Source organism: Salmo salar, chromosome ssa05 (assembly GCF_905237065.1).
Source record: "Salmo salar chromosome ssa05, Ssal_v3.1, whole genome shotgun sequence".
In the NCBI taxonomy this organism is placed as follows: Eukaryota; Metazoa; Chordata; class Actinopteri; order Salmoniformes; family Salmonidae; genus Salmo; species Salmo salar.
Genome location: NC_059446.1, coordinates 68313171 through 68330860, shown reverse-complemented (window position 1 = coordinate 68330860; position 17690 = coordinate 68313171). Strand labels below are relative to the sequence as shown.

At 43.7% G+C, this 17690-nt stretch overlaps 1 protein-coding gene across 4 annotated transcripts in view; it reads left to right on the top strand.

Moving 5' to 3' along the window:
* Positions 1-7446: 7446 nt before the first annotated feature.
* Positions 7447-17690, top strand: part of nphs1 (NPHS1 adhesion molecule, nephrin) — a 62816-nt gene continuing 52572 nt past the window's right edge. For all 4 annotated transcript variants that reach the window (XM_045718654.1, XM_045718653.1, XM_045718656.1 and 1 more), the window contains exons 1-3: positions 7447-7617; positions 11644-11752; positions 14065-14268. In XM_045718654.1, the coding sequence (XP_045574610.1) occupies positions 11689-11752; positions 14065-14268 (268 nt within the window). In that variant the 5' untranslated portion in view covers positions 7447-7617; positions 11644-11688. The remainder of the gene's footprint in view (positions 7618-11643; positions 11753-14064; positions 14269-17690) is intronic.

Here is a 17690-nt window from a genome sequence, read left to right as displayed (position 1 = left end):
CATAGAAAAGTAAGGAGAGATATAGGGATAGAGATAGGAAGAGAGGTCAGGGAGAGATATGCAGATTGAGGCAGTGGATGTCTGATTGGGTTCTCCCTCTTCCAAATCCCTCTTAACCCAGATACCCATGGTCCCTCCACCTACTCAAACATGGCTGGGTCACAAAAGGGAATTAGGATGGAAACCCTAGACACACACAAACACACACACACTCAGACTCACACACACACACACACACTCAGACTCACACACACACACTCAGGCTCTCACACACGCACGCACGCACGCTCGCACGCACGCACACACACACACAAACACACACACACACACACACACACAGACCCTCTTGGAAAGATAAAACAGCTTCAAGTCCCTGATCCCGGCACGTCATTCCAAACTCAATGTCCTCCAAATCCAACAAGAGAATCCAACAAGCCTTACTACTGCAGACTACCTATGCCAGATTGCCTACGATCTGATCCATGTGGTAGGGGAGAGTGGGGTAAGTTGAGCCACCTTTGTTTCTGGGTAGCCATACACAAAATTGGAGTCTGTGAAGGAAGAACTCACATTGGAAAAGTGTTAAGCAAGTTAGGTCCAAAAAACAGATTTTCACCAAGTCAAATGTATTTATTGTGTTAGAGGTTTCATGATGCTTGTATCTAAACCAAAGCAGATAATTTTAAGTTAGTTCTATACATCACTTGGGGTCTCTATAAGATTCAATATAAGGTCCTAAACCTAGCATGAAAGTGCATCCTTGTACATGTGTGGGCTAATATTGTCACGACTTCCGCTGAAGTCAGTCCCTCTCCTTGTTCGGGCGGCGTTCGGCGGTCGACGTCACCGGTCTTCTAGCCATCGCCGATCCACCTTTCATTTTCCATTTGTTTTGTCTTTGTTTTCTACACACCTGGTTTCATTCCCCAATTACATGTTCATGTATTTAACCCTCTGTTTCCCCCATGTTTTTGTGTGTGATTGTTTCTATGTTCATTTGGTACGTTATGGCTGGTTTTCGACGGGTGCTGTTTTCACCCGTGCGTAATTGATTACCGTTTATTGTTGGTCAAGTGTATTGTTACCTTGTGCCTTTATTTTGAGTAAAGTATGTTGCTCACTCATTCTGCTCTCCTGCGCCTGACTTCATGCACCAGCTATACCCACCTTGTGACAAATATAGTCAAAATGTTTACCTTGGGGTAAGCTGAGCCAATGGCCATGGGGTAAATTCAGCCAATGGTTGAGCCAATGGCAAGTTGATAAAATTGAAGTGTAACGCAAGGAATTTTCGCTGGCTCAACTTACCACATAACCGGGCTATATTGTGCCAAGAGAGCACGTTTTTTAGACAAGCTATGTTTTCCAAAGTGTAATGTTTACATTAATTTTCATTATTTCCAGAGATACACAACATCCTGAAATATATGTAAATATCTTTGTGAGAAAGAATACTATATTTCCCTTGAGGGAGAAGTGCTGAATGTAAAAAATGTCTCCACTCTCCCCTACTCTGGCGTTGTAGCGATGGCTGGCATGTAATCACACTGCCTTCCTCTTTCCTCTTTGGGTTATTGAGGCTGAAGACCTCAAGACCTTTAGCTCCATCTCCTGTGGCTGCTTGGTAGCCAGATTGACCAGAGAAAAGCATTGTGACCTTGCCGTCTGACACGGAGCGTAGCCCCACACAGATACGCCAGTTACAGCAGCTTTAGCAGGGCAACAACAGCACAACAACAAATAGTAGAAGCAGGTTAGCCTGTTGTAATTAGTGGTAGGCCAAAAGGGTTGGGATGTAATTCTTTAGCTCAGGGAATGGAGAGACCCAGAGGCCCCTGTGCAGGGCCATAGGAGACCCTGTAGGGTCACCCGGGGTCTTCTTTCATTAAACAGGCAGCCCTAAGACCTAGAGGGCTGAAAGCGTTAAACCCTGCTATTGGTGGAGATCACATATTGGATGTTGAACATACTGTCTGTACTGTCTGTCTCTGTCTCGGTCTGTCTCTCTGCTCTAAGCCGATCGGCCCAAGCTGCCGCCGTGTTCATTTCATAAAGAAACTTTTTTGGGGGGTTGACAAGTGGCACGCTCTGATCTGTTGTTACGTTACAGTTACTGATCCAACTGTCACCCTTAACACTCCTGTTACACACACATCACACACAGGCAAACACACATGAGTGCACTCACACACACACACACAACTTTCTCTTTCTCTCTTATTGCCCTCTTTTTTCATTGCAGTGCTTATTGCTTTACCCTATCTCTGCTTCTGACCTCTAGCTTTTTGGAGGCCCTAAGCGAGATTTGGTTTGAGGGCACCCCACTTCACAGGTAAACTATTTGAGTGGGGCCCTTCTGGATGGCAGAGAGAAGCAATTTAAGTTTTAAAGTTAATTTCCTGCAATTCTACACATTTTGCCATGGGGTGGAGAGAAAATGTTGCATTTTTAAAACTAATTTCATGGAATTCTACAGATTTTGCCATGGAGCGGACAGAAAATGTTGCAGTTTTAAGGTCTGGCCCACTGGGCACATGCCCTGCATGCCTGGTCAGTCATTTGGACATGATTGCTACAAGGTGTAGATAGCTGGCTAGATTAATTTACCAATGAAACATTTTTTTGCTGACATGAGCAAATTGACTGAATGTCGGTGAGTGACATTACAAGAAAAAAACTTGCTTATTGCAATTATTATATATATATATATATATATATATATATATATATATATATATATATACACTGCTCAAAAAAATAAAGGGAACACTTAAACAACACAATGTAACTCCAAGTCAATCACACTTCTGTGAAATCAAACTGTCCACTTAGGAAGCAACACTGATTGACAATACATTTCACATGCTGTTGTGCAAATGGAATAGACAACAGGTGGAAATTATAGGCAATTAGCAAGACACCCCCAATAAAGGAGTGGTTCTGCAGGTGGTGACCACAGACCACTTCTCAGTTCCTATGCTTCCTGGCTTATGTTTTGGTCACTTTTGAATGCTGGCGGTGCTTTCACTCTAGTGGTAGCATGAGACGGAATCTACAACCCACACAAGTGGCTCAGGTAGTGCAGCTCATCCAGGATGGCACATCAATGCGAGCTGTGGCAAGAAGGTTTCCTGTGTCTGTCAGCGTAGTGTCCAGAGCATGGAGGCGCTACCAGGAGACAGGCCAGTACATCAGGAGACGTGGAGGAGGCCGTAGGAGGGCAACAACCCAGCAGCAGGACCGCTACCTCCGCCTTTGTGCAAGGAGGAGCAGGAGAAGCACTGCCAGAGCCCTACAAAATGACCTCCAGCAGGCCACAAATGTGTATGTGTCTGCTCAAACGGTCAGAAACAGACTCCATGAGGGTGGTATGAGGGCCCGACGTCCACAGGTGGGGGTTGTGCTTACAGCCCAACACCGTGCAGGACGTTTGGCATTTGCCAGAGAACACCAAGATTGGCAAATTCGCCACTGGCGCCCTGTGCTCTTCACAGATGAAAGCAGGTTCACACTGAGCACGTGACAGACGTGACAGAGTCTGGAGATGCCGTGGAGAACGTTCTGCTGCCTGCAACATCCTCCAGCATGACCGGTTTGGCGGTGGGTCAGTCATGGTGTGAGGTGGCATTTCTTTGGGGGGCCGCACAGCCCTCCATGTGCTCACCAGAGGTAGCCTGACTGCCATTAGGTACGAGATGAGATCCTCAGACCCCTTGTGAGACCATATGCTGGTGCGGTTGGCCCTGGGTTCCTCCTAATGCAAGACAATGCTAGACCTCATGTGGCTGGAGTGTGTCAGCAGTTCCTGCAAGAGGAAGGCATTGATGCTATGGACTGGCCCATCCGTTTCCCAGACCTGAATCCAATTGAGCACATCTGGGACATCATGTCTCGCTCCATCCACCAACGCCACGTTGCATCACAGACTGTCCAGGAGTTGGCGGATGCTTTAGTCCAGGTCTGGGAGGAGATCCCTCAGGAGACCATCCGCCACCTCATCAGGAGCATGCCCAGGCGTTGTAGGGAGGTCATACAGGCACGTGGAGGCCACACACACTACTGAGCCTCAGTTTTTTTTTTTTTTTTTGGTTGGGGTCCCCCTAGCGGCCGGGGGCCCTAAGTGAATGCCTGCCCTGCTTTGCATCCAAAGACTTCCTGTTCCCTTCCATCTTTTTTTCTAAACAACTTGTTCATGTCAATCATCTCTCTTATAGAAACTCCTTTCAGTTTCTCTCTCATTACTTTCATTCCTTCTACACCTCTCTTCTATCTTAAATTTTCCTGCTTGTTTCTCTGTTTCTTTCCATCCATCCATCCCTCATTTCCCTCTTTCCATTACCTCTTTCCCTCGTTCTTGTCTGCCTTCCTCTCACTATTTTCCCTCTATCCCTCCCCTCTGCATCACTCTTTTCTCTCTCCATCTCTCTGTCAGGTCCAGTCTCTCTCCTCTCCCCCTGTCTAGCCGCAGAGGCTCCTGCATTAGCCGTGTTGCTGACAGTGCTGTTTGTGTGAGCAGTGAGCTCCTCCATGGCCTCCCTCGCCTCTCTGCCTCCTCCTCCCCTATCTACCCCCTCCATGCAGGGGAATTAACCTTTCAGCCCTGGGCTTCTGTATTTAATGACTGTCTGAGGGGCCACCTCCAACTACATGGCCCAGCTGTTAGCATCTGTTCCCACAGCACAACCCCCCCCCCCACACACACACAGCACAGTACACACACGCTACAGGGGCTCCATGCTGCTGCCCTCTCTTTATTACCTGCAGAAGCTGTGGAAAGCTTATTAACACCACAGACAATACCTGCTGCAGAGGGTCTATGCCTAATTCATGGCTGAGCACACAATGAATGTACTGTACAACGGCCGTAGGTGAGTACTGTATAATGTATGCTGTGTGTACTGTATATGGTTGGATATGGACTGAATACTGCAGATTGTACATAAAAAGCACTAAGTGGGGTCAAATAAAAAATACGTATTGGTAGAAAAGAATGTGACCTTTGTGTTAGTCACTGTAGAAATGTTCCAATATGCCTCCCAGTCTCCAGTCACCATTCACTTTCAGGTGTGCACGTTAATATGTATTTGAAAATTATTTTATATATATATATATATACCGTATGTATATATTAAAGTAAACACCTGAAAGTGAATGGCTAGGAGACTGGGAGGCATATTGGAACCTTTCAGCACGAAATCAAGTATTCTGAAGTGGAAAATGAATTCAGCGTAGTCTCCAACTCTACAGCAGCGCAGCTGAATCCCCCCAGGAGTATTCAGTATATAAAATAAAGTAAAGTGGATACTCGCTGTCCCATGCATTATGTATGAGCATAAATGTTACAAAACGGGCGGCAGTGGAGACATCCATGTTGCCTTTGTATCTTTGAAGGTTCCCTTGCTCCCTCAAACCCCAGACACTATGAGTTCTGTAGTCTCCCTCGGAAAGGATGAGCAGAGGAATCATATTCTCTGTTTATTACAGCTACACTGTACAGCATATTGAAGCTTTTTATTAGAAATGTAGAATATTCTAGTAGACTTGAAATGATATTGTTTCTCTACTCCCTATGCCTAGCCTATATACTCACTATCCCTAGCCTATATAATCCCTGTCCCTAGCCTATATACTCACTATCCCTAGCCAATATACTCCTTATCCCTAGCCTATATAATCCCTGTCCCTAGCCTATATACTCACTATCCCTAGCCTAAATAATCCCTGTCCCTAGCCTATATAATCCCTATCCCTAGCCAATATACTCCCTATCCCTAGCCAATATACTCCCTATCCCTAGCCTATATACTCACTATCCCAAGCCTATATTATCCACATCCCTAGCCTATCTAATCATATCCCTAGCCAATATACTCCCTGTCCTAGCCTAAATAATTCCTATCCCTAGCCAATATACTCCCTATCTCTAGCCAATATACTCCCTATCCCTAGCCAATATACTCCCTATCCCTAGCCTATCTAATCCAATCCTTAGCCTATATACTCACTCTCCCTAGCCTATATAATCCATATCCCTAGCCTATATAATTCTTATCCCTAGCCAATATACTCCCTATCCCTAGCCAATATGTTCCATATCCCTAGCCCAATATACTCCCTATTCCTAGCCTATCTAATCATATCCCTAGCCAATATACTCCCTGTCCCTAGCCTAAATAATTCCTATCCCTAGCCAATATACTCCCTATTCCTAGCCTATCTAATCATATCCCTAGCCTATATACTCACTCTCCCTAGCCTAAATAATTCCTATCCCTAGCCAATATACTCACTATTCCTAGCCAATCTAATCATATCCCTAGCCTATATACTCACTCTCCCTAGCCTAAATAATTCCCATCCCTAGCCAATATACTCACTATTCCTAGCCAATCTAATCATATCCCTAGCCTATATACTCACTATTTTTAGCCTATATAATCCCTATCCCTAGCCAATATACTCCCTGTCCCTAGCCTATATAATCCTTATCCCTAGCCAATATAATCCATATCCCTAGCCAATATACTCTCTATCAATAGCCTTTCTAATCCTATCCCTAGCCTATATAATCCCTATCCCTAGCCTATATACTTACTATCCCTAGCCAATATACTCCCTGTCCCTAGCCTATATAACCATGTCCCTAGCCAATATACTCACTATCCCTAGCCAATATTCTCACTATCCCTAGCCAATATACTCCCTGTCCCTAGCCTATATAATCCATATCCCTAGCCTATATACTCCCTATCCCTAGCCTATATAATCACTATCCCTAGCCTATATAATCCCTATCCCTAGCCAATATACTCCCTGTCCCTAGCCTATATAATCCCTATCCCTAGCCAATATACTCACTATCCCTAGCCTATATTTGTACTATCCCTAGCCTATATACTCCCTGTCTCTAGCCTATGAACTCACTATACCTAGCCTATATAATCCCTATTCCTAGCCAATATACTCCATGTTCCTAGCCTATATAATCCCTAGCCCTAGCTAATATACTCCCTATCCCTGGCCTATATACTCACTATCCCTAGCCTATATAATCCCTATCTCTAGTTTATATAATCCCTATCCCTAGTTTATATAATCCCTATCCCTAGACTATATTCTTACTATCCCTAGCCAATATACACCCTATCCCTAGCCTATATAATCCCTATCCCTAGTTTATATAATCCCTATCCCTAGTTTATATAATCCCTATCCCTAGACTATATTCTTACTATCCCTAGCCAATATACACCCTATCCCTAGCCTATATAATCCCTATCCCTAGCCTATATTCTTACTATCCCTAGCCAATATACTCCCTATCCATAGCCAATGTAAAACATCTAAATGAGTGGCATCACTTTTTTGTTGTCAGCTGTTTTTTTGCATCTATTTTTCCTTAAGATGACCCCCCTAACCCTCATACACACTCCTCTCTCTTCCTCCTGTGTCTTTCTCTGTCTAAGAAGAGGAGGATACAGTACATTTGGAGTCAGAGAGTGGGAGAGTCCTATTGGCATTCTTTCTCATCCACGCTGCACACTTTTGTTCCAAGCGACATCGTGAGATCAGGCGAGACATAGAGAGCGGCTCCGGGGCCTCGACGTTGCTCAACAGGTAAGCACAGCTCTTCTCTCTCATGCAAATCCTTACGTATATTCAAAGACTAGTGGCTTCTTTATGAGAGATGCACTGTCTCTCTTACTCTTTCTCTCTCTCACTATCGCTCCCTTTTTCTCTCTCTACCACGGTCTCTCTGTGAGCTCTCAGGAGACAGATAAGGATGAGTCAGTGGAGGTTTGAAAGGACGTCTTCTCTCCTTCTGTCTCTCTTTTTTTCTCTCTTCCAACTTTCTCTCGAGGCAAGTGACATGTTAGGGAGTCAGAGAGAGAGAGACACATTGAGTCGAAGTTGACGACTCTACAGAGCAGAAACAGAAACCAAGCCAAGCAGACAGACACTCTGCTCAGGTTGGTGAGAAGAGCTTCTCGGAGACATGCTGTCCAGCTGCCACTGTAAATTGCTGGACGAGGCTGATGCAATCTGGCTCGTCCACCTGCCCGTCCTTGACTTGGCTTGAAGTTTGCTCTGTCTATTTGCGTCTGGAGAAGCAGGCAGGCTCACCCAGGCAACGCTAATCAGACTGTCAGAGGACCACCATGTTTTCATGCACAATTAATGATTTTAGTTCGATTAAGCCATATGGATAACCTAATCTGCATCTTTGGCCTATAACTGATTCTGCTGGTGAGTGTCAGTGGGGTAATGGTGTCACAACAGACCTCCCCTATGAGGCCCTGTAATTGGGCCCACAGGCTAATGGTGAGATTGGTGGTGTGTGGGTGAGCCTGATATTAAGATGTAGGACCATATCTGAATTGCATGGTTGCATGAGGTTGAGGCTTCATTTTCTGTACATTGAGTGATTTCATGGGGTTTTGCATCAAATTGGTCCAGGATTGAGTGTATTGAGTCGTTTGATGGTGTTATGAAAGAAGCCATTAAAATTCTACCTGTCGGGGTCACGCCTGATGCCTCTGCTCTCTCCAATACCCTGGAGGGGAGAACGGCTGACTTGTCTCCAAGAGCAAATCAAATTTCAAATCAAACTTTCTCATTAGCATCTGTGGAAAGCTAGTGAGGGACAAGGTCAGAAACTGTAGTAGCAGTGAAGGTAGAATATCTACTGACTTATACAGGCAAGTTACAACAATGCTTATCCTGGGTGGTGAGCACCAGTTTTCAATCTCATCCTGACTCATACTACTCTATTGTTGTCAGTGAAATTCAGATTATATTACACAGTACAAGGTTTTCCTAGACAAATACATTATTTAGCTTGATAGCACTTGAGTAAATGTGGGAAAATTCAAGGAGTGTGAGTACTTTCTGAAGGCACTGTAGATACTGAATGAATGTAATTGTTCATGTATTCCATTATACTGTGTGCATGTGTGCGTGTTATGAAGCTTGTTGAGCTAGTTCTGGATAATGACAGAGATTTGTGCAAGGACAAGAACTCGATTAGCTGCCAGGGCTGAAGGTCTGCTTTTTAGCTGTTTGTGTCTCATGTTGTGAATTTTGAATATGTGTTTGTGTGTGTGCTTGCATGCATGTGTTCATGCATGCATACTCGTGTGTATGGTTTTCTCAGGTAGCCTAGTGTTTAGAATGTCGCTGGTTTGAATACCTGAGCCGACAAGGTAAAATATCTGCTGATGTGCCCTTGAGCAAGGCACTTAACCTACCATAGCTGACCCTGGAAATCAACACATTTCACTGCACCTATCTGGTGTTTGTGACAATAAAACATTCATTATTTATTTTTTGGATGATTGTTTTCTGCAATTGTTTTCTCCATTCATTTTAATTTTAACATGACTTCATCAGAGTCCATCCAACAGACACAGCCCAGACCCAACCCTAAAATAAACATTGTCTAGGACAATGAAGCGAAACAAAAACAAACACTAGAGAATGAACCAATCCTCCATTTTGTGCACGGACCTATTTTCCCAGTAATTAAGCCCTGTGTTTGGGTTAGCAGTGGTGGCGGTAGTGCAGGGAGGGGACAGAAGGTCAGAGTTCGTAGGCTGCGGCTCTTTTCATTAAGATGTTCGGTAGAAACGTGTTGAGTCATGTAGCCTTCCTCTCCAGACCAGTTCTACCTCTCTCCCTCTCAGCCAAGTTGGGCCCCTGCAGTTCTGCAGTTCTGCAGTAACAGCATCACTCCCACGGAGGAGGGAAGGCATGGGGAACTTTCATTACACATATAGAAACCAACCAGCCAGCACTTTACTTTCTCTGGTATTTAGATCTCAGATGTGAGGAAAAGGGCAGACTGGGATGGAAAATAAGTATGAGGAAAATCAATTAATGAACATCAGTCGGGGCTGAAATGCTTATGGTGTTTTAAAGGGGCAATCAGCAGGTCAGGTTAAAACAAAGTGTCTCTCTGCCCATGTTTTGATAAGGGATTGGGCAGGAGAAATGTAACCACTCTCAAATTCATAAACAGAGCAAGGACTGACAATCCATGATATCAAAAGTATAATTTTAACCATGTTTTGAGGCTCTACAGTGTTAGTTTACATTTACGTTGTTTACAAACATTGGAGCTTTTGTTTTGGGTTCTGAGGGGATACGACAATTGAACCAAGCTCACGAGGTTAAGCTATATTGAAGTTATATTCTTCAAGAATCAATGGGTACATATCCTATATACAGTGAGTCCAAAAATGTATATACATGTAGCAACTGCAGATTGACCCTTTAATAAAGGGAGTATTAGAAAGAGGGAAAGGGAGGCAGAGAGAGAGAAACAGGGAGAGAGAGAAAAAGAGGGAGAGTGTGTGAGAGAAACAGAGAGGGAGAGTGAGTGAGAGAAACAAAGAGGGAGAGTGAGTGAGAGAAACAAAGAGGGTGAGTGTGTGAGTGAAACAAAGAGGGAGAGTGAGTGAGAGAAACAAAGAGGGAGAGTGAGTGAGAGAAACAAAGAGGGAGAGTGAGTGAGAGAAACAAAGAGGGAGAGTGAGTGAGAGAAACAAAGAGGGAGAGTGAGTGAGAGAAACAAAGAGGGAGAGTGAGTGAGAGAAACAAAGAGGGTGAGTGAGTGAGAGAAACAAAGAGGGTGAGTGTGTGAGAGAAACAAAGAGGGAGAGTGAGTGAGAGAAACAAAGAGGGAGAGTGAGTGAGTGAAACAAAGAGGGAGAGTGAGTGAGAGAAACAAAGAGGGAGAGTGAGTGAGAGAAACAAAGAGGGAGAGTGAGTGAGAGAAACAAAGAGGGAGAGTGAGTGAGTGAAACAAAGAGGGTGATAGTGTGTGAGGGAGAAAGAGAGAGAGAGGGGGGAGAGAAGGCAGATTTGTTTTTGAGAGCTCAGAACAGACATCTAATGTGGTGAAGGGGGATCAAATTGCCCTTGTGTGTTCAAAGTGTATGTTGGGGGGCTCTGAAATGCACTGATGTTTCTGAGAGCCAGGAATAATTGAGTGTGAGCTAATTCTTATCAAAGCCTGTTGGAGTGCAACTAATCGACTGAGGGGAGATGCCTCAAAGAACCGTTGCTTTTAATTCATTTTGTTTATTCAGATGAGAAAATGTTTAGTTTTCAATCAAGTAAATCACTATTATTTGTTCCACCGCGACAGATAAATTGATTGATTGCAAACTAACTTAAAATGCACATCGGGTCCCTTTCCAAAAGAAACAGGCAGAGGGGGACTGTTAGATTAGAACAGAATGTAATGGACGTAGACATAGTGTTACTCATGGATTTAACTCAAAACTGTTGATGGGTTAATTCACTAGTGCATGCAAGAGTCATCCAATGATCAGTAACCAGGTTAGTCTGTCTTCACCAACATAGCTAGCTACAGTAGCTAGCACAATATGGCTAGCTACTGGCTATGGCTATGGCTTTGAGAATACTTTGTGTGTGCTCAGTAACTCAAAACTTGACATTGAGTCAACTAAGCCTTGACTAACTCAACTTTCACCAACATGATGGTAGTCCGTCATTGTGAATTAGAATTTGTTCTTAACTGAGTTAAATAAAGGTGCCTAGTTAAATAAAGGTTAAATAAAAAATAAAAAAATTGACAAACAGTTCACTGTCTGTCATCTCTGTGATTGGTCGTTTCAGGATTCCGCAGGGCCTGGATTAAACGATTGGAGCCTGAGGTTTGAGATGGGTTTGTCATCAACAACGTGCTTCTCTAGTCCACTTCTTCTTCTCCTCACTCTGCAATGGGGTAAGAAAAACAGCCACAATGTACCTATTGTCACCTTTCGAACTCAGCAAGGCCTTCTGTTAAATTACACACCATTATATTACTCTATAGCACTGTGCTCTCCTGGACTTTATGAGAGGCATAATCTAGAGTTCTGTTCAACTCAATGGATGAGTTTGCATCAAGGTTTCTGTAGCCTGTTGTAGTGTTGTTGATAATTGTATGCAGCACATCAGGAATTATTCCTTGAATAAGACCCTTTGCATTTCACTTACCTTGAATTGCACACTTCTGCCATTGGATTGTTATTCATCGACAATCACATTGATACAATTAGATATTGTGCTAAGGCCTCAACATTACGCTTCCTTGCCAATGTACCAGCTGGTTCTCAGAAGAGCAAAACCAACTGAATGGGAGCAGAAATAGGACAGCTTAACGACAACACATTGTCAGAAGAGAAGGATCCTGTGACGAGTGGCTAATCGTTTTCTCAAAATACGCTGTCGAATCACCAAGCTGTCAAAGTTGTTGTTTTTCCAATCTGTGATCGTCTGTTTACTGCTGCTGGAACTCCTCAGACAATGACAATCTGTTCAGATTATTTTGTAAATCACATAAAAAAATGGTGGCTGTCAATCAACATGAAATCCCACAGTACTTGTAAGCCTTTGCTCTGTGAAACAAATCTAGTTCCAGTGTTCATAGCATCATTATGCAGTTACAGCACATTTACTGACACATACAGTAAATCAGCTCCAAAATAAATCTAACAATCACAACGAATATTTATCATCCACACTAATCTGTTAATGGAACAGATCCCACTGTACTGCTGACATAATTATTTCAAGTTGATGAGGTCTGATAGCATGCCTTTACATTTAAATTCTCTCTCTCCTGCCTTTGCAAACATCACAGAGAGAAACAGAGAGACATTGTTCAGTAAGTTAACAAGTGACAGGTATCATCTTCTCTTAACTTCTACCTGCTTTCTGTCGACCCTGTCCAATGTTTTGATACTAATAACTTCATCTGCAATTATTACAGATGCTTTTCATAGCGGTTCAGCTTATACTCCAGAATATGGCTAGCTTCTGCTTCCATCTCGTTGTGACAGCGAAGGCCATGGAGTTTTGTGGGCAGCATCAGCTCCATAGCATAATTCCAAGCCATTATCTCGTTCAAATAGACGGCAAATCCTTGGATGGGGAAAGGAAATGAATGGCCTACGGTGTTTGCCTGTCTTACCACTTCCATCCCCCATGCACCTCTCTAGGTAGTGGCAGTAGAAGAAGAGAAGAATCCATTTTGTTCCTGTTTGTTTTTCAACTTCCTTTTGCTGCTCATTTGTACACGGAATTGTTGTGTATTCATTTATGTAAACTGATATGCAAATGAAATTTTGTGGCTGGTTGTTTGCATGCGTCGTCTATAATGGCCAATCTTGCCCTTCACGTTTGACGTGAGGTGACTGATGTCCCCTTGATCTGAGAGTTCTCCCTCTCACTCACATTGCCGAGGCGCAGCCGAGCATGCAGTTCGCAAACAACTTTGTGATTGGCTCAAAGAGGGTCAAGATTCAAACAACCTTCCAGAATTAGGCGGTGTAAATAGCTGCTCTCCTCTCCACTGCATAGTTTAAAAATAAGATGCATGCTTATATATTAGGGCCCATAATTAGCATAGGACTTTGCATGCAGAGCTACACTCGCATTACCTTGTGATCCTGGTCTCATTGTTCTAGCCTCCACCTCACTCACTCACTCCCAGGCTGGCTGAGTGGCGGTAAGGTTACCTTCCAGCCACCAGTGCAGTGTACCGGAGCGTTTCACTTCATACGGGGAGTGAGGGATTGCCCACCCCCACCTCCTGACACCCCCACACCACCTATGACAAACGAGGGCATTAAACCAAATATCATTACTCTCATCTGTAGAAATTAGCCGAAGGGACATCGCCAGTGAAGAAAAAGCAATGGGTGAACAAGGGCTTGGTGGGATTCCCCCCCGCCCTCTCTTCTTTTCCATTCCTTATCTCCTGGACCGAGGAGGGGTTTAATTCGCAGTAATTACATTATTGACTCATTTTCAGGGCCGAATTGCTCCAATTTCCCATCAATAAAACATACGATGTGATGAATAATGTGGCCCGACTCTACTGTGTTTATTTGAGCCCTCATCCCCTGCCTCCCTAGCTTTCCCTTCTTCCCCTCCATCTTCTCACCCTCCTCCTCTCCCTCCATCCATTTTACAATCCCCCTAACCCATCCCTCCCTCTGTTCCCTCTTTCCTCTCACCATCTTCCCTCCTTTCCCTCCCTCTCTTCTTCAGGTGTGGTGGAGGTGGGGGCCCAGCAGGCGTTCAGGACCCAGCCCAAGAACATGACGGTGCGTGCGGGGACTACGGTGATGCTGAGGTGTGAGGTGCTGAGGCCCTCAGGGGTTGTCCAGTGGGTGAAGGATGGCCTGCTTCTGGGTCCACAACAGAGCCTGCCGGGGTTCCCTCGCTACAGCCTGTTGGGGGACCCTAAGAGAGGTGAGAGCCCGGGGAAGGGTTAGGGTTAGAGTTTGGGTTGTGGTTGATGGTTAGGGCTAAACCAGGATGTGGACTTGAAGCTAGGGTTAGGGTTATGGCCAGGGTTGAGCCGGGCTGTGGACATGAAGCTAGGGTTAGATTTAGGGTTGTGTTTGAGGCTAGGGCTAGGGTTGAACCAGGATGCAGACATATAGCTAGGTGTAGGGTTGGCGTTTGCGTTATGGTTGAATACAAAGTAGGGAAATGTTAATAGTAGGGAGAAATGGGTGGGAAAAGCAATATATCAAAATTGGGTAAGAAATAATGACAGGGAAGCATAAAATGATAACACACATGGGTAGTAGCCCAACACAAATGTGTTTTTACAGCTTGAGCATATGCAGAACACAAGCCACCAAATTAAAACATTGAGTGGTAGACAACCCATAGGACAAGATGAACATGAGGAATATGTCTGCATTATGAGCACAGAGATGCAGTCGCAGAATGAAGGCCTACACAAGCCACGCAAACAGGTCAAAAGGGCCAAGAGTTCAAGCATTGTGTTGTTGCTCTAAGAAGTGTGTGAATTTGATGGTTTTCTTTATTGTGACATATTTCAAATGACAGGTTGTTCGCTGTGAGGGTGAACGGTGCATCTGTCAGCTTTAATTGCATTGGCTGTAAGACAGACATAGTAGCAGTAAGCCTACACTGTATAGCCTTGATATGCATAGAGGACACAGTGATAGGCCTAAATGAAGTTACCACGGGGACCTGATGGTAGTGGCTTAACAGAGGACGTCTAAACAGAGGCCATCTGTGACTACAGAGACTATGTGAATGTGAAATAGCCTCGCGTGTACCACCATTGCCCCCCTCAGAAGTGAATAAATGGAAAATGAAAGTGGCAAGAGAGAGTGAGAGATATAGAGAGAGATGACAGCAATACAATTAGACCCAACCAAATCATGAAAAAACAAAAAGATAATTACTTGACACATTGGAAAAAATGTACAAAAAAACAGAGCAAACTAAAATGCTATTTGGCCCTGACCACTGTGCCTGACCCAAAATAAAGGAAATCTTTGACTATGTGCAGACTCAGTGAGCATAGGTTTGCTATTGAGAAAGGCCGCTGAAGGCAGACCTGGCTCTCAAGAGAAGACAGGCTATGTGCACACCTGCCACAAAATTGGGTGAAAGCTGAGCTGCACTTCCTAACCTCCTGCCAAATGTATGAACATATAAGAGACACATATTTCCCTCAGATTACACAGACCCACAAAGAAATCGAAAACAAATCCAATTTTGATAAACTCCCATATCTATTGGGTGAAATACCACAGTGTGTCATCACAGCAGCAATATTTGTTACCCTTTGCCCCAAGAAAAGTGCAACCAGTGAAGAACAAACACCTGTAACGTCCGCCGTATGGAGTAGACCAAGGCACAGCGGGTTGAGTGCTCATATTTAACTTTTATTTGAGATACGTAACAAAACAAGAAAACGAACAAACGAACAGTCTTGCAATGCAAAATCAGCAGTGCAAAAACAACTTCCCACAAACGACAGGTGAAAAAGGGCTACCTAAGTATGACTCCCAATCAGCAACAACGATGTACAGCTGTTCCTGATTGAGAGCCATACCAGGCCAACACAAATAAATATACAACATAGAAAAACCATAGAAATACAAAACATAGAACAAAACCCCAAAACCCCGGCAAGGCACCCTTTGCCTTGATGACAGCTTTGCACAATCTTGACATTCTCTCAACCAGCTTCACCTGGAATGCTTTTCCAACAGTCTTGAAGGAGTTCCCACATATGCTCAGCAATTGATGGCTGCTTTTCCTTCACTCTGTGGTCCAACTCAACCCAAACCATCTCAATTGGTTTGAGGTCGGGTGATTGTGGAGGCCAGGTCATCTGATGCAGCATTCCATCACTCTCTTTCTTGGTCAAATAGCCCTTACACAGCAATAATTTAGATTTTTCAAACATACGACTATTTTACACCATTTTAAAGACAAGACTCTCGTTAATCTTACCACATTGTCCAATTTCAAAAAGGCTTTACAGTGAAAGCAAAACATTACATTATGTTAGGAGAGTACATAGCCACAAATAATCACACAGCCATTTTCCAAGCAAGCAAATATGTCACATAAACCCAAAACACAGCTAAATGAAGCACTAACCATTGATGATCTTCATCAGATGACACTCCTAGGACATTATGTTATACAATACATGCATGTTTTGTTCAATCAAGTTCATATTTATATCCAAAAACAGCTTTTTACATTGGCATGTGATGTTCAGAACTAGCATTCCCACCCAAAACTTCTGGTGAATTTACTAAATTACTCATCATAAACGTTGACAAAATACATAACAATTATTTTAAGAATTATAGATACAGAACTCCTTTATGCAATCGCTATGTCATATTTTAAAATAGCTTTTCGGCGAAAGCACATTTTGCAATATTCTGAGTACATAGCTCAGCCATCACGGCTAGCTATGTTGACACCCACCAACTTCGAGGCACCTTTGCTGATCTTCGTCAGAATGCACTCCCAGGACTGCTACTTCCACAATAAATGTTGTTTTTCTTCCAAATAATCCATAGTTATGTCCAAATACCTCCGTTTTGTTCGTGCGTTCAGGTCACTATCCGAAGGGTAATGCACGAGCGCATTTCGAGACAAAAAATTCTTTATGTTCCTTTACCGTACTTAGAAGCATGTCAAATGCTATTTAAAATCAAATTTTATGGTATTTTTCTCGTAAAATAGCGATAATATTCCAACCGGACAATAGTGTATTCATTCAAAAAGGAAAAGAAAACACAGCATGGTCGTGGGACCGCGCATATCCAGTCTCTTAGTCACCAGGCAGACCACTGACAAACTGAGCTACCATACTCTGCCCAGAGACAGGAGAGGCCTCAATCCGCTTTCTGAAGGCTTTAGAGAGCCAATGGAAGCCTGAGAAAGTGCAACGTAACCCCAGGGATACTGTAGGTTCGAAAGGGACTAGAAAGAAGAACTACACATTTGCAGACAGGCCACTTCCTGCTTGGAATCTTCTCAGGTTTTTGCCTGCCATATGAGTTCTGTTATACTCACAGACACCATTCAAACAGTTTTAGAAACTTCAGAGTGGTTTCTATCCAAATCTACTAATAATATGCATATTCTCGTTTCTGGGAAAGAGTAGTAACCAGTTTAAATCGGGTACGTTTTTTATCCGGCCGTGAAAATACTGCCCCCTAGCCCATACAGGTTAAGTTTGCCTTGAATTTAAAAAAAATTACTGACAGTGTCACCAGTAAAGCACCCCACATCATCACACCTCCTCTTCCATTCTTCACGGTGGGAACTACACATGCGGAGATCATCTGTTCACCTACTCTGCATTTCACAAAGACACG